This window comes from Gymnodraco acuticeps, unplaced genomic scaffold (assembly GCF_902827175.1).
Source record: "Gymnodraco acuticeps unplaced genomic scaffold, fGymAcu1.1, whole genome shotgun sequence".
Lineage (NCBI taxonomy): Eukaryota > Metazoa > Chordata > Actinopteri > Perciformes > Bathydraconidae > Gymnodraco > Gymnodraco acuticeps.
The window spans coordinates 2,010,989-2,033,823 of record NW_022990590.1 but is presented as its reverse complement, the minus strand read 5'-3'; the positions used below and the strand labels follow the sequence as shown (position 1 = coordinate 2,033,823).

General features: G+C 41.7%; 1 protein-coding gene across 5 annotated transcripts; it reads right to left on the bottom strand.

The window, feature by feature from the left end:
- Positions 1–1,109: 1,109 nt before the first annotated feature.
- On the bottom strand, positions 1,110–21,204 carry magl (MAX dimerization protein MGA-like). 5 transcript variants are annotated; one of them, XM_034228643.1, is made up of 22 exons: positions 21,054–21,204; positions 17,388–18,910; positions 14,814–15,261; positions 14,537–14,633; positions 14,233–14,346; positions 13,994–14,119; positions 12,392–12,505; positions 11,854–12,217; positions 10,279–10,480; positions 9,952–10,189; positions 8,668–8,846; positions 8,290–8,509; positions 7,846–8,075; positions 7,279–7,506; positions 6,900–7,161; positions 5,713–6,341; positions 5,262–5,359; positions 5,109–5,181; positions 4,805–4,972; positions 4,133–4,244; positions 2,991–3,542; positions 1,110–2,893 (listed from the first exon to the last, which is right to left on the bottom strand). In XM_034228643.1, exons 2-22 carry the CDS (start codon positions 18,872–18,874, stop codon positions 1,983–1,985), a joined length of 6,852 nt encoding a protein of 2,283 aa, XP_034084534.1. In that variant the 5' UTR covers positions 18,875–18,910; positions 21,054–21,204; the 3' UTR covers positions 1,110–1,982. The 5 variants fall into 5 exon arrangements, with proteins under 5 accessions (XP_034084534.1, XP_034084536.1, XP_034084533.1 ...); XM_034228645.1 differs by lacking the exon at positions 21,054–21,204 and adding an exon at positions 20,621–20,973 and having other exon boundaries at positions 13,997–14,119; XM_034228642.1 differs by lacking the exon at positions 21,054–21,204 and adding an exon at positions 20,621–20,972.
- Positions 21,205–22,835: the final 1,631 nt, after the last annotated feature.

Sequence of the window (22,835 nt, the reverse complement as noted above, 5' to 3'; positions counted from 1 at the left end):
TACAGAGAGGCCACCTGCAGATTTAAACCGCATGGCGGATGTTTCTTGAGTAGCTCAGTTTGTATGCTGATTGGACGATAACACATACCCTTTTATGCATAATGCACAATCTGTTGTTTAATATGCAAATGTACCTACGTTAAAGTAATCTTAACTTTTCTTCACAGTGATATTCAAAACGTAGCGCTCGGCTAGTTATTAATTGAGTTATTTAATAAGATGTAAAGGCTCAAAGCATGTTGCTGATAATTATGTTAACCTGAAATGTTTTATCTAAAACAATACAAGTCATACTTTCTCGCGCTGTCCTAATTTTAAAACGTTATCAAAATTCTGAATGAGTGCTCTTCCGGGAAAAAATAGACGCCCCCCGATGACGCCTGACCAATCAAAATCATTGTAGAGATATGTAGCTGACCATACAGTCTATGATTATTACATGTAATATGCGGTAATAAGACATATTAAGAAATGTAGCCGTTGATATGCTATAGGGATTTAAGTTTTTTTTTTAAATACTTCACTTTTGATTTTCTTGGGTTTTACTAAAATACATCTACCCTATTTTACTCGTAAGAGTCAAGCGATGCCTGATGTTATCCCTAATTTGTTGTTTTATTTTTTTGTCTCATGCAGTGATGACTACTACAATAAAGAAATGTAAAAAGAAAGGACACCTTTGCATACATATTACACACCATTACTAACTCTTTTGTTATAATAAATGAAATGTATAAGATGTAATTGAGCAACCATGTTGTTTTAGTAATTAGTAAGAACACTCAAATGACATTGAAATAAAGCTTATGATAAAGTTCATTACTGTTGTGCATCACGTTCACACACCCTCATTTCCATATGTAAGGAAATACTTTACATTTGTAAAACTAAAGGTGATCTCTCATATCACACATGTAACAGCTGTCAGTTAGTACCAGTTACTGTGATTTGATGTAATGACAACTTGGTGACAAACAGCTACTGATATGTTGCATTGATCTACCCACAGGAGAGGCCCCATTTCTGCTGTGTTCAACAAGTGCATTATGAAAGAAGAGAAATGCTGTCTTCTTAAACGCTTTGTGTTTCAGTGACTGAAGAGTGCCGTAATAAATGCATGTCGTTTTTATTGATTTTAAAGGCCACATTATTTTCCACAATTCCAATCGAAGTTAAACAGGACAACCAGTGTTTCAAAATCTTCCACAAAGTCAAAGTATTGTTATTTTTTTTTAAAAGTGGCCATATTTACAGAGGTTATTTTTCATAGATACAATATATGGCTAATAGCTTTTCTCTTGATTGCTTGTGACTCATCAGCTTTATCTGCATATTAGTGAGTGAACTACCAAACACACAGAACACTACAGCAAAGACATCAGACATGGTGGTATCTACCAACAACATAAAGTGCAACTACACATTATTCACTCAGTTCCTAACGGAAAACAGGAATTTCAAAAAAGGGATACATTCATCCAACTAGCTCTTTTTAAAAGTGTAAAGACATAAGTTAACACATACATTTTACAGTTAATGAAGCAGTGTCTTGTCTGATCCTATTTAGGAAAAATATTAAACATACACTGAATGGTTTAACGTTTTGGAATTACATAATCTGCTGAGTTTTTTATTTATATTTGCATAAAACAGATCAGTAATAAATGACTTCAACAAAAGCACATTATTTGATTAAATCTCAACATCCTGTTTCGGACAAGGAGGAATGTAGTTGATGGAAATTCTTCTTCGAAAACATAATGTCAAAACTGAATGTGGGAGTTCATTTGGTTCATACATTCAGCAGGTCAAATAATGCTTTCTCTTGTGTTTCTTCATACCGAAGCACCTGTGTACTTCTCTCTATAGTATGTAAAAAAGTCCTCTGAGTTTTATGACAACATACAAAAAAAGAGCAGCATCCAGCTATGTGACTAACTGAGGTCAAACCATTGGCTTTCTTTAGCTACAGCAAGACAGGACTATTCGGATTCAAGCTCAGGTTCCAGTTCCTTTTCTACGTCTATCCACGAGCGTTTCTTTGCACTCGGGAAATCCTTTCCTAAAGAGCCTCGGGTTAGCGGCCGATAATCGCTGACTTCTCCGTGCCTGGTGGTGGTTGCAGGACTTTCCTCTGGGCTTTTAAAACAATAGGTTTGTCTGACCGGGCTGTGCTGGTTGGAACTAGATGGACTACTTCCTGCTTTCACACCCGGAGGACTCCATAGCTGTATTGTCTTTTTCTTCGGAGGCCTTCCTCTGCCTCGCTTCACCAGTAGGGGGTTGTCGCTAACAACTCCTGGAGAGTCATCAGCTTGCATCTCGCTCGATGCCACAGTCCTTTTTTCACTTAGTGTCTCTTCAACTCCAGTAGATGTTTCACTTTTACTCAGATTTACGCCAGCGTCCTCTAGCAAACCATTTTGTAAAAAAGCACCGCAAGGGGGAAGGGAGTTCTTTCGAGGCCTGCCTCTGCCTCGGCGTACTACGGGAGGAATGACAGGGGAGGGAATGATGTTTACTGGCTGAAAACTCAAACAAGCAGTCGGCAGCGTTTTGTCCACACGCTCAGCCGGGCCCCCCTCCTGGCTTTTCTCCACAGCTTGCGGAGTCCCCGAAGGCACAGAGACTGATTTAAGCAGGGTGAGCTCCACCGGGGCGGGCGTTGGACCTGAAGACTTTGGTTTAGAGTTGGAGGGTTGTGCAGCTTGGTCGTCCTCAAAATCACAACAGTTTTCGACATCTATAAAGAGCTCATGATCAGACATGCTCTTGTCTTGGTTCTCTGATGACTCCACTTTAGGAGGGTGGACATCAGCTGAAGGGCTGACTCCATCTTCCTCTCCTTTCTGCCTGGGTTGCATGACCGTGAGTGTGTAGAAGCCATGTCCAACTGTGAGAAAAGAGGTTAAATATACACGTGTGAATATAAATAAAGATGATTTGACTCTGGCATTAAATGATGGCTAAAGCCAGATGTTTTCACTTACGTGGTTTCAGAGATGAGGGAAGTATGATTCTGCCAGTCTTGGAGCGAATCAGAGGAAGAGCAATGGGCTTTGGAGGCTCTGCAGGTTTTTCTTTTGGTCTAAATGTAGGCACGTGTGTGGACTTGGGCTCGGACTCGGACTTGAGATTAGTGTTACAGACCTGGGCCAGGGACTCAAGTACCTGCAGAGGGTCCTCACTTTTCTGAGGAGCGGCTGGTAGTGAGTGTACCTGTTGAGGTATGACTTTCAGTTCACTGGGTTGAGCAGGAGTGCTTTGTAGGTCGGGCTTAAGCAGGGACATAATCTTCCTGTGCGCTGCAATCTGAAGAGGGTTAGCCTGAGACGGAAGGTTAGTCTGAGACAGAAGCTTCTGGAAGTCAGGGTGTGCCCGGCGTCTGGGCTGGAGCTCCGCGTTTAGAGCAGAGGTTCTCAGATCGACAGCTTTGGACTGAAGGAGATTGGAAAAGTAAGGCAATTCCTTCATCTTATCTCTAATCTTTTGCCTCTCGCAGATCTCATTCAGCTTTTGTTTGATCAGCATGTCCGGCTTCCCTAAAGAAGAACACACACAAGTTTCAGTAAAGAGACCCAGTGCTATCACCCATTTTGTAAATGCTGTTAGCCATAGCAACAACTGTGCTACGCTCCTCATTATCTATGCATTTTAGATAGAGACCCCGACATCATTTTTATTTGACTTTTTCTGATTAATTTTCACGTAGGCAAGGCAATTAACTGAAAGTGCCGCAAAGTCGCAGGGGTTGGACTTCACTCAAGTGTGAGAAGAGTCGAGCCATAAGGCGATGACAGGAATCGTTTCCCAAGTACTTTGAATTTAAACCCAATGGGATTATGGAAACTGATGTCAATGAGGAAATGTATAAAATGTTGGTATGATATCTGTCTGAGCAGACACAGCCAGAACACGGTGAAGTGGTGTGGGTCAGAAAACGAGGGGAAACATGCTACTTGGTGGAATGAACCACGCTAACCAGTTCAGTCGTTTCACAGGATTACCTTTGTGGACATAACACTCTTCAACTTATTTTCTACAATGGATTTTCAATTAAACAGTACATCAATCAGAACAAAGTGAGAAATAGTAAAAAAAAATGACATGCAGCCACAAAAATGGAACCTACCAGACAACACCGAAAGCTCCTTTATATAAAGAGACTGCATCCGACTCAGCATCATCTTCTTCTCCTGCAGACTTCTAGACTCCTCAACCAGATGATTGATCTCTTGTTGGGCCTGCAAACAGGATACAACAAAACAAACACATTGAGTAAAGACCATGAGGGCAGCTATACACGCATACTCTCAGCCATACATTTATTTGAAATAGGCTCTTTTTGTCATTCTTTGTTCTTCTTTAATGCTAATGAGTGGCACACTTCATTGAATATATTTTAGTACAACACTTGATGTGGACATTAGAAGGCATTTCATTAAGCTGTTTCTATTGTCAATCACAATTCATTTGAATTTTCACAGCTATGTGAAGTAAGAAGTATTTGATTTATCCCCTCTACATAACCACACGTTTTCTTTAAGTAAGATTGGCAAGTTTTGGTTTGATGTGCAAATTAAACTAATGAACTTACAGGAGTAGAAATACAAATGTTCTGTAAATGTTCCCCACTGTATTATTTATCTAAAAGCCGTTAAAAACTTGGGATAGGGTCCTGCATAAAAACACTATTTCCTGTTCAAATTGTTATTTCACAAAGGAGATGTTTTTGTCTAAACGTCTTTTACTGGTTGTACGTGTGCTGGAGGAATACGAGGCTAAGCGAGGATAAGGAACTGACCATTGAGAGGAGGCGGAGCCTGGGGACCCTGGGGTCGCACTTCATGATGGCCGACAGTTTGTCGAACAGGACGCGCTGCTCACAGCGTCTTTGTCTTTCTAGCACTGTGTGGTTAGTTCGCCTCTTTTTATCCTTACTCTCATCTTCTTCTTCCTCGTCTGCTTTATCCTGGAATAGAGACAGACATTGGAAATTAGTACAAGTGATACTGACACTACTTGGTACTAAATAAGATAACTGTACTTCTGAATACTAACATCGGTCCATAACCCTGTATTGCTGCTGGATAATAAACAAGCCGTACCTGAGCAGGGGGTTTCCCCGTTAGTCCAAAATGATTCATGGAATCTCTGAAGGTAGAGAAGAAATTAAAACCACTTTGAGAGCCAACATTCAAACAAAAGCAGGACATATGCACAGGTCCACATATCACATTGCCCTTTATTCATATAATCACCCTGATTCCTTAAGGGCTTTGCGGACAGCTTTTTTCATTTCAGCGATGGCCTTTCCTTGTCCTGCTTCTTCTACCGTCTCAATGTCCACTTCCGCGTCCTGAAGGATACAACATTAAGCATGCCGTTTTAAGAGATATAACAATAACTCAAAGTAAAACAATCACAGGGATTTATTTGCAGATTTTTTGTATATAAAATTCATTGTTATTCACATTTGATCTCTATCAAACTGTTGTGGTGCTGCATCATTATCCCCGTCTACAACAATTATTTTAGGACTTAGTAAAATGTCTTTGTTTGTTACAGATGATCTTAATATCTATATCTATCTTAATAATCATAATTAGTCATTTCTTTCCAAATAGTGCAGCCCTAATCAAAAACAATATTTCAATTGGAGAAACAAATGTTTGCCTGAATATGAAGACATTTGGTATTCCTCACACTTACATCCTCCCCACAGTAGTCTGAGGTGTCGGAGCTGTCCGAGTCCTCTGAAGCATTATCCACCTGACTGATGTTGCTTTCCTCTCTCTCCTCTTTTGGAATCTTCTCAGCACCATCTTTCTCCACCATTAGTGGAGCATGAACCTCATATGGGGGTTCAGGCTCCACCAATTTGCTCCTTAATAGATCCCTAGATCCAGTAACGGCGTCCAAACAAGACAATGGTGCATGTGAACCCCGACCTTTGATCAAATTTAACAAAATCTCTTTTTGCGAAAGGGCTTTATTCACTCCACTGTTTGTGGTGTTCTCAGATTCTGATGAAGGCTTTGGGAGCTGAATGAGGGTGAAGCCCCCGGGCAGCTCGACTCCTGGCAGGTTGGGGCCTGAGGTGCTCTGGTTATCTGGAGGGCAGATCCTGAATGAATAGGTCCCGCTCTCTCCTAAGAAGCTGGGGGTCTTCAGTGATGGTGAGACGGTGAGAGATACAGGGGAAGATGAGGAGGTGTTCTTGAAGGGTTTTATAGAGCCACGTGCTCCAGTGATGAAAGGAGTGGTAAAGGGGATGCTGTGTGCATACTGCGGCATGTTGACAAATCCCTTTTTCCAAAAGCATGGAGGGAATTCCTGAGCTGAATAAACAAACAATAGAGGGCAGAATGGTGAGACAAAGAAACAGTTATCCAATTCCAACATACCATTCTTATATCTCTAGACCTTTAAATAATTTAATCTATAAAGCTAAACCCTGGGTAACCCTTAGGGCTTTAGAGCGATGCAGGAATTTTTAGCTTTGTGGTGTTGAAGGGTAGTCAGTCGACTGTGATGTAGTTTGTTAATAGCCTAACGTTAGCTTTTTACTTCTGGTGATTGACTTTATTCTTCAAAAATCACTTAAGTGGTGTTACTATGTGGAGATTATCCTGCAGAACAAACATAAATATCATAAAACATGTTTTCCCACAGATTTTACTTTCTGCAATATTCTGAGATCCTGTTGCTTTTTCTCATGGGTGCCATCTGATGCTAACTTCCATGTCAGCCTTCACAAATATGTACAAGTCTAATAGCAATGTTTAACACATAGACAGCAGCTTGAGTGTATACATGCATTTCCTCCTTGCACTTGAGGAATCTTGCAATCAGTGGAAAAGGTAGTGCTTGTGCTGGAACAGAGAGGAGATGTGTACCTGGTGGTTGTGCTGCTGTCTTCAGATCAGTGGTTTTCCTTGCAGTAATAATTGGAGGGACGACTGTGCCTGCAGCCTTTATGTGCAGAGCTCCAGGAGTGTTGCTTTTGGTTGTAGGGTTGGACTTCTGGGAGTTTTTAAGAGAAGTGCCGCCGGGAGGGGGCAGTCGGCCTGTGACAAATGCTGCAAGGCGGTTGGCTGGATGCAGAGATCCCATGTTCCCCAGCAACAGCCTGGCCTGGTTGTAGGATTTTCCATTTACCTGTAAAAGGAAGAAAAATATGACTTCAGATATGACTCACTATACACTTTGTTCATGTATTACCAAATGTGGTTCCATCCAATAAATGTTATGTATAATAGGCATTTTTTCTCTGACCTGTATAAGTCCAGATGCTTGGCAGCCAACAGGTTTGGTCTTGGCTCTCAGTCTGCCCGCAGGTAACACTCCGCTCAAAAAGGGTGTGACTCCATACTGCACTTCCGACTCTTCATTTTGCCCATCGTTTTCCTCTTCGTCAATGCTCCCCTCATGCTCATCCTCCTCGCTGCTCGCATGTTCGTCTTCCTCAACATCACTGACTTTTGATGGTTTACTAATGTGTACCTGGGGAAAGGTGGAGCAGAAGGAGATTTAAATCAAATGAGATAAATGTCAAATTGTGCAACGAGGCCTAACGCCATATTTGATCTAAAAACTAAATAATATTCAGAGGCTGGTTTTGGGTCAGCCGTTTTTCATAATCATTGAAATATATCTTCAGTCAAGGCAAAAGCAATAACACATTAAGATGTTGTAAACAAAAAAATCGATTTAGGAGATAAAGACAATACTTGTACTGACAAAACAGTTATTTCTCTGGATTCTAATATGTATTTATTAAATAGATCCTGGACTTGAAACACTTGTTACTGCCCACAGATGCATCACTCGTCATAGACCTACCCTATAAGTGAAGATGGAGCCGCTGGGCTTCCGTATGAAGATCTTGGCGACGGGGCGGATGTGGTAAGGTCCTACCCAGAAGCGCTGGGAGAGCCTATTCTGATTCATGCGCCGAAATAAAGCTTTCAGGACCATTTTACGGTCTTTGGTCCATTTACACGCCGAGGAGACTTCGATTTGCTTTTTTGCCTCGCTTTCATTGGATGCAATCTTCTGAGAAGCCTTTTCCACTGGGGGAAAAATGCATTATGGTTGTGTTAAGCAACAAATAGCAGAGTATCTTCAATATCACACAGTCAGGCCTGTCAGATATGCCATCCAGGCAATAGAAGGAAAGCATAACAAGTGCAAAAGAATACTTGGGAGTAAAATATTTGAGGATTTCAGTTGCTGGTTAATTTTAGACATCAAATTATGTATTATATATTTTCTTTGCTTCCTCACCTTCTTTCTCAACACTCGGTAGATTTTTGAGGCAGTTTGTCGGCTGGTCATCAGTGGTGTTCTCCTGGGGTTTAGCTGCAGGGTTTGCTGTAGAAGTATCAATGAGCATGGGCTCGAGGGAGAGCACAGGGGGAGGCTTGGAGTTGAACGCTCTTACACGTGCGCATGTCATCATGCTCTCCAAGTATTTATACACTGGATCCTTATCCTCTTCTCGTATCTGCAATCATGATTTATATTTCAATTTTGAATGACAAAAAAAAGGGATAAAAGCTTAAGATTCTTACACTTAGAAAATAACAGCTATTTCACTACAATAAGCTGAAATGTTTTGGTAAAGCATGTATTAAACCTAATAAGAGAGAAATGTAGTTTTACCGGTTGGTTAGTCCGAGATACGACGCCACGTTTTAGGAACTTCACAGGGGAAAGCCCCGGTGGAGCACACTTGGGGGTGAAGATTGGATCTGGATCCTCACTGTGAATGTTGTAGTTCCACAGTTTCTTAGAGTGCGAGCCCGGGCGAGGCTGGACCACATGTTCAATATTAGTCACAGCTGGGGAAAGGGGGGATAAAACCATCATTACAACTTTGGAGATATTGAAGGTTGTGACCAAACTTAGAAAGGCTAAAAAGGTTTGCGTTCTGTAATAAAAAGGTAAAACCGTTGCATTCTTTTTAAATTATGTTATGAATGAAACGATGCAGTGATCCAATTGCTTAAAATGATATCAAAAATAGTCAAAGATCCAATCTATTCACTTACAATCGATTTGAAAACAAACATTTTATAGATATAGAACAAAGAACAACATGGAGAAATGATATACACTGAACAAAAATATAAACGCAACACTTTCGTTTTTGCTCCCATTTTTCATGAGATGAACTCAAAGATCTAAAACATTTTCTATATACACAAAATAACCATTTCTCTCAAATATTGTTCACAAATCTGAAAAAATCTGTGATAGTGAGCACTTCTCCTTTGCCGAGATAATCCATCCCACCTCACAGGTGTGGCATATCAAGATGCTGATTAGACAGCATGATTATTGCACAGGTGTGCCTTAGGCTGGCCACAATAAAAGGCCACTCTGAAACGTGCAGTTTTGCTTTATTGGGGGGGTCTGGGGGGGTCCGAAAACCAGTCAGTATCTGGTGTGAGGGGTAGGGGTAGGGTTAGGGTAATGTTGTGAATCGAGTGGCCCATGGTGGTGGTGGGGTTATGGTATGGGCAGGCGTATGTTATGGACGACGAACACAGGCCACTCGATTCACAACATTACCCTAATCCTACCCCTCACACCAGATACTGACTGGTTTTCGGACCCCCCCAGACCCCCCCAATAAAGCAAAAATGCACGTTTCAGAGTGGCCTTTTATTGTGGCCAGCCTAAGGCACACCTGTGCAATAATCATGCTGTCTAATCAGCATCTTGATATGCCACACCTGTGAGGTGGGATGGATTATCTCGGCAAAGGAGAAGTGCTCACTATCACAGATTTGTTCAGATTTGTGAACAATATTTGAGAGAAATGGTTATTTTGTGTATATAGAAAATGTTTTAGATCTTTGAGTTCATCTCGTGAAAAATGGGAGCAAAAACAAAAGTGTTGCGTTTATATTTTTGTTCAGTGTAAATACAACGTGATCTTACAGTAAACCGGTTGGATGAGTTCTTCGCGCTCCCCCTCTGCCAGGTGCTTGGTGATCTTGCGTTTGAAGCATGTGCAGCCCAACATGCAGTCAGTCCTCCGGCAGTGGAAGGGTCCTCTGTTGAGGCGCTCCAGGCTGGAGCACACGCAGCCCAGAGTGCAGAACTCCTTACCACATTCGGGTCCGACACTTTGGATATTTGGACAATGGTGCACTTTCACCATCTGCTTGGACTGCATCTGATTCAAAGTAAACAAAACTCATCAAAACTATTTTAAATATGACAAGAATGACACTGTAAAAGAACAATATAAAGTGTGTTGCATACCTGTTTAGACAGGATGACAGACAGAGCCACTGACAGCCTGTCTGGAGTCAGCTGGGTTCTGCTCAAACCCTGGTTCTGCGCATCGAGCTCCATGTGCCACAGTTTGAGCTGGAACTTGGTAAAGATGGGTTTGTGCATCATGTGACTCTGCAGGAAGCTCACTGCTGCTTTCTGGCTGACCCCTGTCTGATGTGTAGGGAATCTGAAGAGGCAGGAGGAAATGAGCTGATTACAATGTACTCTTTTTTTTACGCAGGGGAAAATATGTATGACTATTAGGGCTGTCAAGTTAACGTTAATAACGCGTTAACGCAAACAAAAATTAACGCCATAATTATTTTAACGCGATTAACGCATGTGTATTTGTTGTCCTCGGCCGCCCCGTAGTTTCAGAGCGCATCGAGTTTTTAAAATACCATCTACAAGCTGATGCTGACAGCCCCGCTGATGCCGTCCGCTTGTGGCAGACCACACTTCCATGCTCACCGGCAGGCACCGACTGGCTGTTGGGAGGACCGGGAGGGTGTGTGTATGTGTGGCCCGAGCGAGCGAGAACGTGCACACCTTACGTGTATTGTTGTTGTTAGCATCTGGTGCTAGCTAGCGGCGCTAACGGATATAAGGAGCTGTTTCAATGAAAACAGAGGAGCGACATTTCGCCACAACTGCTCCGAGCACTTGACTTTATGCAGGAAGCCAGACAGTGGGACATTGTACAAAAAGTCAGCACACTCAGCACGGATAGTGCGCAACATGATTGCAGCGTCCAGGCAGCTCCGGTTCGAGCATATGCCTTGAGTTGCACATAGCTCCAACGATCCATCACACACACACACACACACACACACACACACACACACACACACACACACACACACACACACACACACAATATTTGTCATTGTTCAAATGATAATAAACAAACATTTGCATAAAGCATATTTGTCCACTCATATGTTGATAAGAGTATTAAAAACTTGAAAAATATCGCTCTAAGGTACATTTAGAACAGATAAAAAATGTGCGATTAATTTGCGATTAACTATGGACAATCATGCGATTAAATATTTTAATCGACTGACAGCCCTAATGACTATACGTGTTCACATTTTCCTCCAATCAGTGAATAAAGTCCACATAAAATAAAGTAAGACATAACTCAAGAGTAACCAAGTTTCTAGGATTAAAGAAATTAACCTGCATCTTTGTAAATAAATATTGCTAGTAAGAGCTGTAAAATGGTAATGGTCTCGTATATGAATAACGAGAGCAAAATAACAAATTGAGACTTATTGTAGGACACACATTTTGTAGGGATCTAGCTTTTGCATGTTATCGGTTAAGGAACTGTAATATTTTAACAACAGTAGCTGATTCATTTAAGAAATTAGTTTTTAAAGGACCCGAGGGATTCAATGAAAACAGAAATTCTTTGTATTTGGACCGTTCGTTTTACAAGATGTGAAATGTAGCCTTAGGCTTGAAAATGTCCTCTCAGAACACAGATGGACTGAATTGTTCTACACCAAATAAAATAGACAAATTACAACCCAAACAAAGTAAGCAAATGCTCACCTTGGGCCTGCAGGCGGTGTGGGTGAAGAAGCGGAGGGCTGTATGGACGGGGATACTGATGGAACGGGGGTGGCCGGTTTGCCCAGAGGAGGAGGCGGTGCTGCCAGGGCGGAGTAGAGAAGGGGTTTGCGGGAAAGAGGGCAGGGTCTGTTGGCCCCTACGGGAAGCTTGGAAGCATGTCGTTGATGCTTGAGTACGCTGTCCAGGGTCTTCACATAGCTGGAGCTTTTGACGGGCAGCTGATAGGCCACCGAGTCAGAGTTTGTGGTGAAGGCTGCAGAGCGTTCGCTGATATACTGCGCCTCGCTTTCCAAGTACTCATCCAACATGTTGCTGCAGAACGCAGACAGGTTCTTCTTTGGTCCTTCAGGAGAGAAGGAATGGAGACAATTATGTCATATACTATCAAGGAGGGTTGTTCAATCAGATCCTTACATGTGGCTGGTTATAGTGCAGTTTATCATTTGGTTATCAAACTGACTACTATTAATCCCGTTGCATGATAAAAGGGAACTATAATAAAACAAGAGAACCTTACCTTCACATTTAGGAGGAGACGTGTCTTTGCTTCTTATGAACTTGTTTCTCCATCCCTTTATTTTTGTCACGTCGCTTGTCTTTCCCGTCCGTGAGATGAAGGATAATCCCTCCTCTGTGAAGGAAACATAATGCGTTACACTTCCATTAAAGACACAGTGTGTTAATATGGGATGTTTCACAATGTTTAAGTGCTAAAGTGGAATAGAGAACTACATGTATTTAAGTAAACGGTATGTTCATTGATAGAAAATCAGCTGGCCAACAATATATATCAATAGGCGCGTTCACACCGCAGTACTTTTCCCACTTTAGTTCCGATATAGTACCGAAATGTCGCGTTCACACCAAAAAGAGCCGGAACTAAATGAGTCCATGAGAACCTTTTTACCCCCTTTGCTAGAGAGCAGGGACTTTCGTGGGAGAAAAAGGTTCCTATGTCTGATTGGCTGGGCGGATTGCAAAACCACGGCCCGTAAAACTCCAAAAACGTTTTCTGAAGCCGCCATTTTATTATCCTCGCATTAGCATTATTAGCATTAGCCCAGCGCACAAAAGCAGAGAGACTAACTTATGGCAACACAAAAGAAAACATGGGAGCGGTGGAGATGAGGAGGTGTCGGGGTTCTGGCGATTTACTCGGAAGGCTTCAGTAGAAGCTGCTGTACGATCTGTACTTAGTTCATGAGAACTAAAGAGTTCTGATGAACCTTTGTGGGAAAAGTACTGTGGTGTGAAAGCGCCTATAGTAGTAAAGCACTTCCTGTTCACAGTAAGCTGCGACTCCCTGGGTTCAATCAAGTTTTTATTAGTGGGAAGCAAATCTCAGTCATTGCCCTTAGTTTAGACACCTCTCTGAGAATAATATTCACAGGCTTGTCTTTTCAAAAGTAGGTGTTCTAAAAACTGCATATTGCCAGACCCCTGTTTTCCTGTTTTATGTTGATATCTGGCAATAAATGGAAACACAGACAACTTTTAGAAGCTTTACCAGGCCATGTTCTCAAAGATCCTTTAAGGCTTTAATCTGACCTGACGGACAAACTACAGATGATGCAGGAAGAGGTCATTATCACTCAGACTATCGTAATTTATCCTTCTAAATACATTAGGCTATGTTATGAATGTGCGGTCTAAATTGAGAGAGAAGCAGAAAGAGAGAGATAGGTAATTGTACCGTAAAAAAAAAAACGTTGTAATATAAATGTGTTCAATCATTCTTGACCTTAAATCTTCAATGCTCTAATACTGGGTATAAACTGAGTCATTATCCTTGCATTGAGTAAAACAATTAACCGTATCATTTAAAAAGCAGTAGTTATTTAGCAGTAGTGCTATTTCATTTATAATTATGTTCAATTATAAAACGTATTCCTAATTGAACATGACCTTGGTCGAAACACACATCTAAAACATTGACAAATTATTCCTGCATTAAAAAGATCACTCTGCCAACAAAAGATACGTTAAGACTGTTACAAATATAATAAAGTGATCATATAGTCCGGAGATAAACTGTCCAAACAGAGCTAATTAAATGCCCCCAAAAAAAGCATTTTCTTCAAAAAACCTGCACAAACTTTCAAAGATGAATCCAACTCACCACCTTGAGACAGAGCCGTGGCGTTGCCTTGATCTTTTAGATTTGGGGGAGGTAGCGGCAGACGAACCCCCAGATACTGCAGGTCGATGGACCTCATTGTGTCTAGGGAGCTCAGTTTCATACCCACTAAAAACAGATTTAAAAAAAAGTAATTAAACAACAGACAAATATCTACACTTCCTTACTTTCTATGACCTACTCAAACACTAGGATGTTTATCCCGATGTGTATGAACTCACCCTCCTGCAGAACCGGATGGATGACCTGTCTGTGTTTGAGGATCGCGAGGTCCCGCAGCAGGATGGCCTCCGAGCGGGATATCTGCTCCTCATCTGTCTCTAGAATCACCTCGACTGAAACAACACAGAAATGTAGTCAAAGATTGTGCACATTACATTTGAATAAATAGAAAGTGGTGACAAGAGGTGAATGCAGGATTTTCACAACAATCAATATAAGTATAACATTTACAGTACAGCAGAAGTGCATAAAAGCATTTGTTACAGACGTCAGCCAAATGAAAGAAATCTTTGAAATGCTAACCTTTTTCCTCCCACTGCATTGGTGTCGTTAGGGAAACTGGAGATGCTGATGGTGTGCTATTGCCCGGCATGTCCCTGATGTGAACGTCAAGAGCTTCCTGTCGCACAGAACAAAAGTTAACGCTTATATACTTTGCAGAATTTTTACAAATGTGCACCAAAAATCACTCTTTCAACAACAAACCCTCTCTTAAGATTGCAGAGACTACACACACAATCAAACATAAATCCTTAGGAGACATGGAGATAAGTAGAGTACAGAGCATACAGTGTTTTACCTTTGAGGTAAATGACACAAACAGCAGGCCCTCCACATCATCCAGCTCTGGTTGCATAGCGACAGTCAATGATGGGCTGAGCAATACCGTGGGGGGTGCAGCCACAGCTTTCCATTCTCTTCCCCGCGAATTTGCCCAACGTTTGTTCATCCTTTTCTTCCTCTTGCGGTCCCCGGTGGAAGAACTCGGGCTAGGTGTTAAGGAAGTGGGTGTCATCGCCATTGGTCTAGGCTTTAGTTGATGCATCTTGGGTGATATATCGACAGCGAGGGTTTCTTCCTTGGGTTTCACAAGTCGTCGTTGTTGAAAAAGCACAAGCTCACCGAGGGCATGTTTGCCTCTTATACAGGGGACATATGCCAAATCCTTCTTGGAAGGGTAGGACATTATGGGCTTCAGGACCAGCCTGGTGAACATATGCTCGTTTGAGACAGTGGGATCCTTTGAGCTGCAAGAAAGTAAAAAGAAGCACTGTTTAAAGACACTAAACAACTAAGAAATACAAAATGATATTTATAAAACCTATTGTGATGGCACAGTAACATGTGTGTGGTACATTGGGTAATTCCAGCAGTTTAAGGTGATGATGAAATACCACCTCCACAACCAGAAACACAATGATTTTATACTATTTTTCTTTAATACCAGCAACGGTATTTCACTACATTTGACTATTATAACCAGTGTGACAATAACAATCTCCTACACCTGATGATGCCGTCATGGATAACAAGGGCAGATAGAAAGACTCCTGTTTGCAGCAAAACCTCCAAAATAGAAAGTGTGAGACGAAGACACCAAAAAGAAAACAGTGGATTGCTATCCAAAGACTCGGCAATAAACAATGATTTATAAATGAATTGCAAGTATTAAGTCTGTATAATCCTTAATTGTGGTTGAAAACGTAAAATGGGTGTCAATTAGGGATGCAAGATATTGGTTTTTTGAAACCGATACCGATAACTTCCTGCTTCTCAAGACCGGTAATAAAAAAAAATGTTACGCCACTAATTATTTTAACGCGATTAACGCATGTGTATTTTTTGTCCTCGGCCGCCCCGTAGTTTCAGAGCGCATCGAGTTTAAAATACCATCTACAAGCTGATGCTGACAGCCCCGCTCCTGCCGCCCGCTTGTGGCAGACCACACTTCCACGCTCACCGGCAGGCACCGACTGGCCATCTGGAGGACCGGGAGGGTGTGTGTATGTGTGGCCCGAGCGAGCGAGAGAGAGACCTTACGTGCATTGTTGTTGTTAGCATCTGGTGCTAGCTAGCTGCGCTAACGGATATACGGAGCTGTTTAAATGAAAACAGAGGAGCGACATTTCGCCACAACTGCGCCGAGCACTTGACTTTATGCAGGAAGCCAGACAGTGGGACATTGTACGAGAAGTCAGCACACTCAGCAGCACGGATAGTGCGCAACATGATTGCAGCGTCCAGGCAGCTCCGGTTCGAGCATATGCCTTGAGTTGCACATAGCTCCAACGCCCATACCACCGACGACATGTTTGTTTACTGTCCTGGCTTCACGAGTTAGGGAGCGCTGGATTTGTGAAGAACTCAACTCTTCCTAAACCACTAATACCACAGTACTGGCAAAACGGGAGGAGCAGAGTGAAAAACAAGCGCCCCTCATCCCAATCCACCCACACCGCAGTATTTCTTTCTTTTTTTTTACCCAAAAAATACATTGTATATTATCGGGGCTATTAATACTGGTATCGGGTTTATCGGGATGACGTCATAATTATCGGTCCGATAATTATCGTGCCGATAATTATCGTGCATCCCTAGTGTCAATTCAAATGAATGGTTTCTTTTGTGTGTTGTTAAGCAAATGTCCCGTTTCAGTTTCCTCTCTTCAATTTGGTTACAAGGTCTTTCTGTGATCCCTGTTCATCTTGTGTTGAGTCTAAGGTGATCCTATTATTCTATCTATAAACCGTAAATATAGCCGTTCCTTAAAATTACATGTCAGAATTAATTTATCTTAAAGACATTTTAGGTGAATGATTGAATTGAGGTTCCTTTGACGAGCTGGACACAGCAGTGGAAGGATGTGAATACATGAAAACACAAACCATTACATTATTCACATATGAAATACAACCAAAGCATTTATTTATATATGATAATGTTGTAAATGACAAAGAGCTTTTCAAAAAGTTGAACATAATCTAATGCCATATGTAGATATATCCCCTGGCCACAATGCAATCCAGTACAGCAACTATGTCCCATCTTGACCTTTACTGTGCGCAAAACACAGACTGGCCAGAATCTGTGTATAAAAAACACAGTCTACAATCAAAAGGTATGTGCCATTTGTTGTTAACTTGTCTTATATTATTTGAAAACATAATTAAATGAAGCTGAAAATTACAACCCCGATAATAAACATATAATTAACTGAATACCTCCTTGACAAGATAAAACAAACCTGGCCATTTTCATCTTAAAATAAATGGTAAAGAATTGCCTTAGATTCTACAGTTGCACATAAGAAAACTGCCAATAAGTGTGTGTGTTTCATACCGAACAAAAATGTAATAACTTAAAAAAATCTTACCTCAGATTGACGACCTCCTCCTTGTTCTCGTTAAGTCCAGCAGCAGGTTTTAGAATCGGCTGAGGCTCCATCTTAACCACAGGTGAAGCCTCAGTAGTAACCAGGTGAGTGTCCATATCCTCTAAAGGTTGAGCGACAGTAGAAAGCAGAGGAGTGTCCTTCTTTTCCACGGGTTGAGTCTCTGTGTTTACCAGGTGAGTGTCCTTCTTTTCCACGGGTTGAGCCTCTGTGTTTACCAGGTGAGTGTCCTTCTTTTCCACGAGTTGAGCCTCTGTGTTTACCAGGTGAGTGTCTGTCTTTTCCACGGGTTGAGCCTCTGTGTTTACCAGGTGAGTGTCTGTCTTTTCCACGGGTTGAGCCTCTGTGTTTACCAGGTGAGTGTTCATCTTTATTACATGTTGAGCATCTGTAGTAATCCGGTTTAGGCGGGGGTTGTTTCCTTCTTCCCTAAAGCCTTTTGCAAACGGATTGTGATTGATTTTCAGCTGGGTGATCCGGAAGTTCTGATAGGTCGTGACAGCCATGAATTCGGTTTGTGGAAACGTAAAGGTCATGCTCTCTGGTCCCATAACCACAGGCTGGTCTGGTGAGGGTGCGTTCCCATCTGGTAACGGTATGACGTGGAGCCTCGGAATGTAGCGATGCATGGAGTGTAGGATTATATGGCCTTCCTGGTCATGGGAACAATTGGTCAGCTTGAGTTTGTAGAAAGACACCAAGCTACCCATCCACTCCGAGCCTAGACTGGGTGAGTAATGGTGGGCAAAGGCCCGGATCATCGTCTGGGACTGGTGCTCTGCTGGTCCAGAGGCCTCCCATTTAAACGAGTTCCAGCGGTACCTGTACTGGTCCGATGGAGCTATGGAAAGGACCAGACTGTATCGCTGATCAGGATCCAGGCCAGACAGGCGATACCGGCAGTACGGGAACATGCGGCGGCCCTGTTTAGTGAGAATCATCTCAGTTCCGCAGCTGTTGAACTGCTTCCACACGCTGTTATTCTCCAGAGTGACGCTGACGCCTTTGAAGGTGAGCAAAGTAGGAAAGACCTGTTCAGGGTCCGTACTGCCAAATGTGTTAGATGACGACACAGAAAACGGTAGTGGTGGGGATTGTGATGCGGGGACATTGCTTGTTTCTGTACATGTCAGGGAGTCTGATGCTGATGCAATATGTGAAGTAGCTGGGCTTGTTTTAACAGTTCCTTCAAAGGTAGTGGGTGATGTTGCAGTAGGCTTTGCTGGGCTGGCTTCAGCAGGCGAAGAGAGAGCGGAGCTAAAATCATTACTTGCCATGTAGACAGCTTTTTCCTCAATCGTTGTCTCACTAGGTACGTTAGCTCTCATAGTGGTTGGATCAAGAGGAGTTGAAGAAGGGACAACAGGAGGAGGAGGAACTGAGGAGGGAATGTCACTGGAGCTCCCCTCCTCATGCTCCATAGGGTGGGGGTCCTCCATTGATGCGAGTTCAGAGTCTGTGGCAGGCATCACCAATAGATGTGGCGGTCACAATTCATTTGATACCTAATGACAAAATAATAACAGAGTTATATGTATAGCGTGGTGATTTACATTTCCTACCTTATTAAACATAATTGCTAAAATCACACAAAACATAAAAAAAGAGAGAAGATAAATGTGACAACTAAATAAAAACCACATTTAAAAAACATTTTACAAAAGTATTTTACTGGTCATCCAAGTAGAGCAAACACTAACAGAAAATAACCAAAAGTGGTAAATGTAAAAGCAAGAAATAACAATGTTCGCATTCAATACACCTAAAAGAGTGTCGATAGATCTACTATTATCAAATTGAAAAAATAAGCCACAAACTCACTTTACAACATCCTTTAACTATATCTCCAACCCTTTTCAGATAGCAACAATACTTCAGAGAGCTATCGAGTGCTGACATGTTTCAAGCTAGTTGTAGCATTAGTGGTGTTACAACAGTGTGCTAGCTGTAGAAATGACAGTTATGGAAATATGTTGGATATTTTGGCTGCTCATAAACATGTCTTAATGTATAGTGCATACACATTTACTTTAAAATCAAGAAATTAAATGACTGCAGGCTACATCAAAGTATTGGTTTCATATGACACGTAAGTATTATTAATATATGGTGTTTAATTCATATTTTGTAATGCATAAAACACCCAACCTAATATCAAGATGTCCATGGTTTGTAAGATTCATACAACAGCACATTGTATCCCAATAGAATCCAACCAGAGCAATTTTAGGATATGCTCCTGAAAAATAAATTAGCTACTAATGGACAAAATATAATTTATTTACAACCATTGGCCATATCCTTCTATGAGCTAGTGATGAGTTGTTCTACTGTGTAAGGACATATTTATAAACCTTATCTTACATGCAAGGCTTTCAAAAAAAGCCTGCTTTGTCAATATGTGTATGCATGTGTGGCTACACATCATGAAAGCATGATTTGTTGTGATGATATTTTTTCAGACCCTGTCTTGCAACATCAGGCAACAGAATACAATTCATAAATGAAATGAACTTCAGAGAGTTCAAAACCACAAAAACTGAGACACCATTTTGGTGAACACAGCATTAAAACACCAAAACAAATACACCCCATATATTTGACCTGCAATCGTTAAAAATAACAAACATGTGACTTATTATACTAACTTAATCAAATGGCACGAAGGTAGAAATGTTTCAGTATTTTTTTTAAAGTTTAATATATAATTTATTGACAGTCTGAAAAATTGGACTTTGTATTTCCTCAAGTGTGCTGCGAGACCACCTCGGTGTGACTGACCAATAGCCTGCGAGCCTGGTATCACACAGCGGAGGACATGGCTGAAGGGCTCGGACAGGCCTCGTTTTAAGTATCCAAAACACAAACTAACGTTTCTTTAAGTATTTATTCGGTAGCAACCGTAATAAAATTCCCAACGTCGACGACAGAGGACACGCTATCAATGTTGGCTTCATTTCTGCCTTGCCCTCTCTAGGTCAATGTATTAATCACACCAACAACACAGATGCTGTAGTGTAAAGGTGTTAACCGGCCAAACGAGTGCGCAAAATGCGTTTTTACCGGCATGTTTACCACACAAACTCCGAATCCTTCCTCCTGTAAAAACTTTTCCTCTTAAAATTATTAGTCACATGGATAATTTAAGTTGTTTAGCAACAGCCATGTCTTCCTCACACACAACAGAGAGGAAGGCCGCCTGCTCCAGCACTCACCAAGTTAGAAAAGTTGCAGGTTTCTCTGACGCCTCACCTTTGAACGACGCCTAAATGTTTACCGAGGCAACATAACGATAACGTTCCCGGTAAAACTTCAACTGTTGCACGTCGACTGTCGAAAGGGCCTCGGTGTGTCCCTCGAACATAAACACAAATGGAGGCCGAAAGCCACGCCACTGTGCTCGCATCGACCGACCCGAGCGTGCACGCAGAGGAGCCAAAGCGCATGCACGATATCACCCCCCTTCAATGGCGCGTGATTCCCGGGCCGCGAGGGAAGCGGGAGTCCACCATCCCGGAGATTTTTTTTCTTGCTTGTTCCCACCTCGAGCTCAGTCCGCGCGCCTGTAAGGACAACTCTCAGCAAGTTTGCGCGAGAATGTTTCGTGCGTGTGATTCCCAAGCTGAGAGCAAATACCCGAGACTTTACCTTCATTCCTTTGTATTTCCTTCACTTCTTCTACCTTTTCGATCACATTTCCATTCTCACCCTGTCTAAAGAGCACACACACTCTCCTCTGCCCCTCTCGCTCACACATACACACACACACATCCGTGCTCTCGTCCTGTGACGTAACACGTTCACCATGGCGGTGTAGATTCAATAGCCACTGCGCAGGCTCCCTCCGCAGGACTTTATCGGACACTTCTTTAATGCCTGAATTTCAGCTTAACAAACCCCCTTTGAGAAAAGTTATTTTAGAGCAGGTGACAAACAGTGCAGGTTCCTTGTCAATACGCCCCTGCAGCAAAGTATCAAAATGGACCTACACAAACTTAATAAATAACTCATGGTTTACTTTTTTTAAACTGCTGAAACCGGACCGCAAAACAACGTCAACTGGCTTGTTCTCCAAAAAGATGGCGTCTGTTAGGTTCCGAAAAATCAAAAGTACCCTGATAAGAAGGTTACGAGTTTTTAAAATAGGCCTATCATTTATTTCCCAAAATAATCCACAGAAAATAATGTCCTAACGTGAATTATTTTACTGAGCCACCAAACCTGCTGACGACACAATTGCTAAACAAAACAAGTCAGCACTGCAGTTTACTAAAGTCGGCTGAAATGCATTAGTGCCTTAAAATGACTGAGAAATACATTGTCATTTTTATTCATTTGAAAACACAAACGCAGCGGATAGAACAAATGGTTCGTTTCTCAATTGGTGGCCAGAGAAGGGTGGGCTAGAGCCAATTCAATAAATAAACCAGAGGAAAAAATGGCAAGCAAGCATGCATCACAGCTGTCACGTGCATGAGTGTAGACATGGGTTAACGCCAAATTAAGTGTAAAATCGTTTGTGTTTCCCTACATAATAAAGGACTTCCCGTCAAAGGTTCCAAGGTAGGTTTATGTGTAAACTCACACATATATTAAGGGAGAATTATGGCAACATCAAGAGTAACGTGGTAAGCTATCGGGCGAGCAGGGCGGGGTCTAAACAGGACTAGGAAGTCGGAGCGAAGCCAGCATGAACCTACCCGTCTCTCCTGTATTCCACGTGGGGATCTCGTGGCGTTATGCTGCAGCCATGTTCCTGCTGTAGACCTTTATTCTATTGCCTACTATCCCGATCCATTATTGCAAAAACATTTAAAGCTTATCTTTGGTACTGAGAGGTATACTCCCAAAAAGCCCTTTTAAATACACCCCCAAGTTTCACATTAAGACAATACAAAATTATTTTCCTCAGGGCAAAATCTCCCATAAAACTATTAAAATAATATTCATAATACATCCAGTTAAGCTACAGGAAGTTTAAATGTTTTTTCACACATCAGACCACTTATTGTATGTATTCACTGTAGGCTACAATTGTATATTGGATCAGATCATTTATAATAATACAACAGTAATATCATTACTGTTTAATGATGACACATAAGGTTATTGCTCACATCATGTCACACTGCATACATAGTGAGACTTTTTTAAATATCTGCAGAAAATAAAAAGAAGCCACTTTAAGAACTCCTTAATAAGGGTGTGTTTTTGATTTTACTTCCTTAACAACAATACAGTGTGGAGTGACAGCTACCAGATTGTGATGGCACTAAGGTAAAATCAGCAGTGGCAGCACAGACAAAGGAAAGTGCACAGACTTTGTATAGCCTTTGTGAGCCTCTGTCAAACCTAATTTAAAATTACCGTGAACAGGCACAATATTTATTGTATCATCACCGTGTAAATACGGGATTGTTTTTGAGTTAA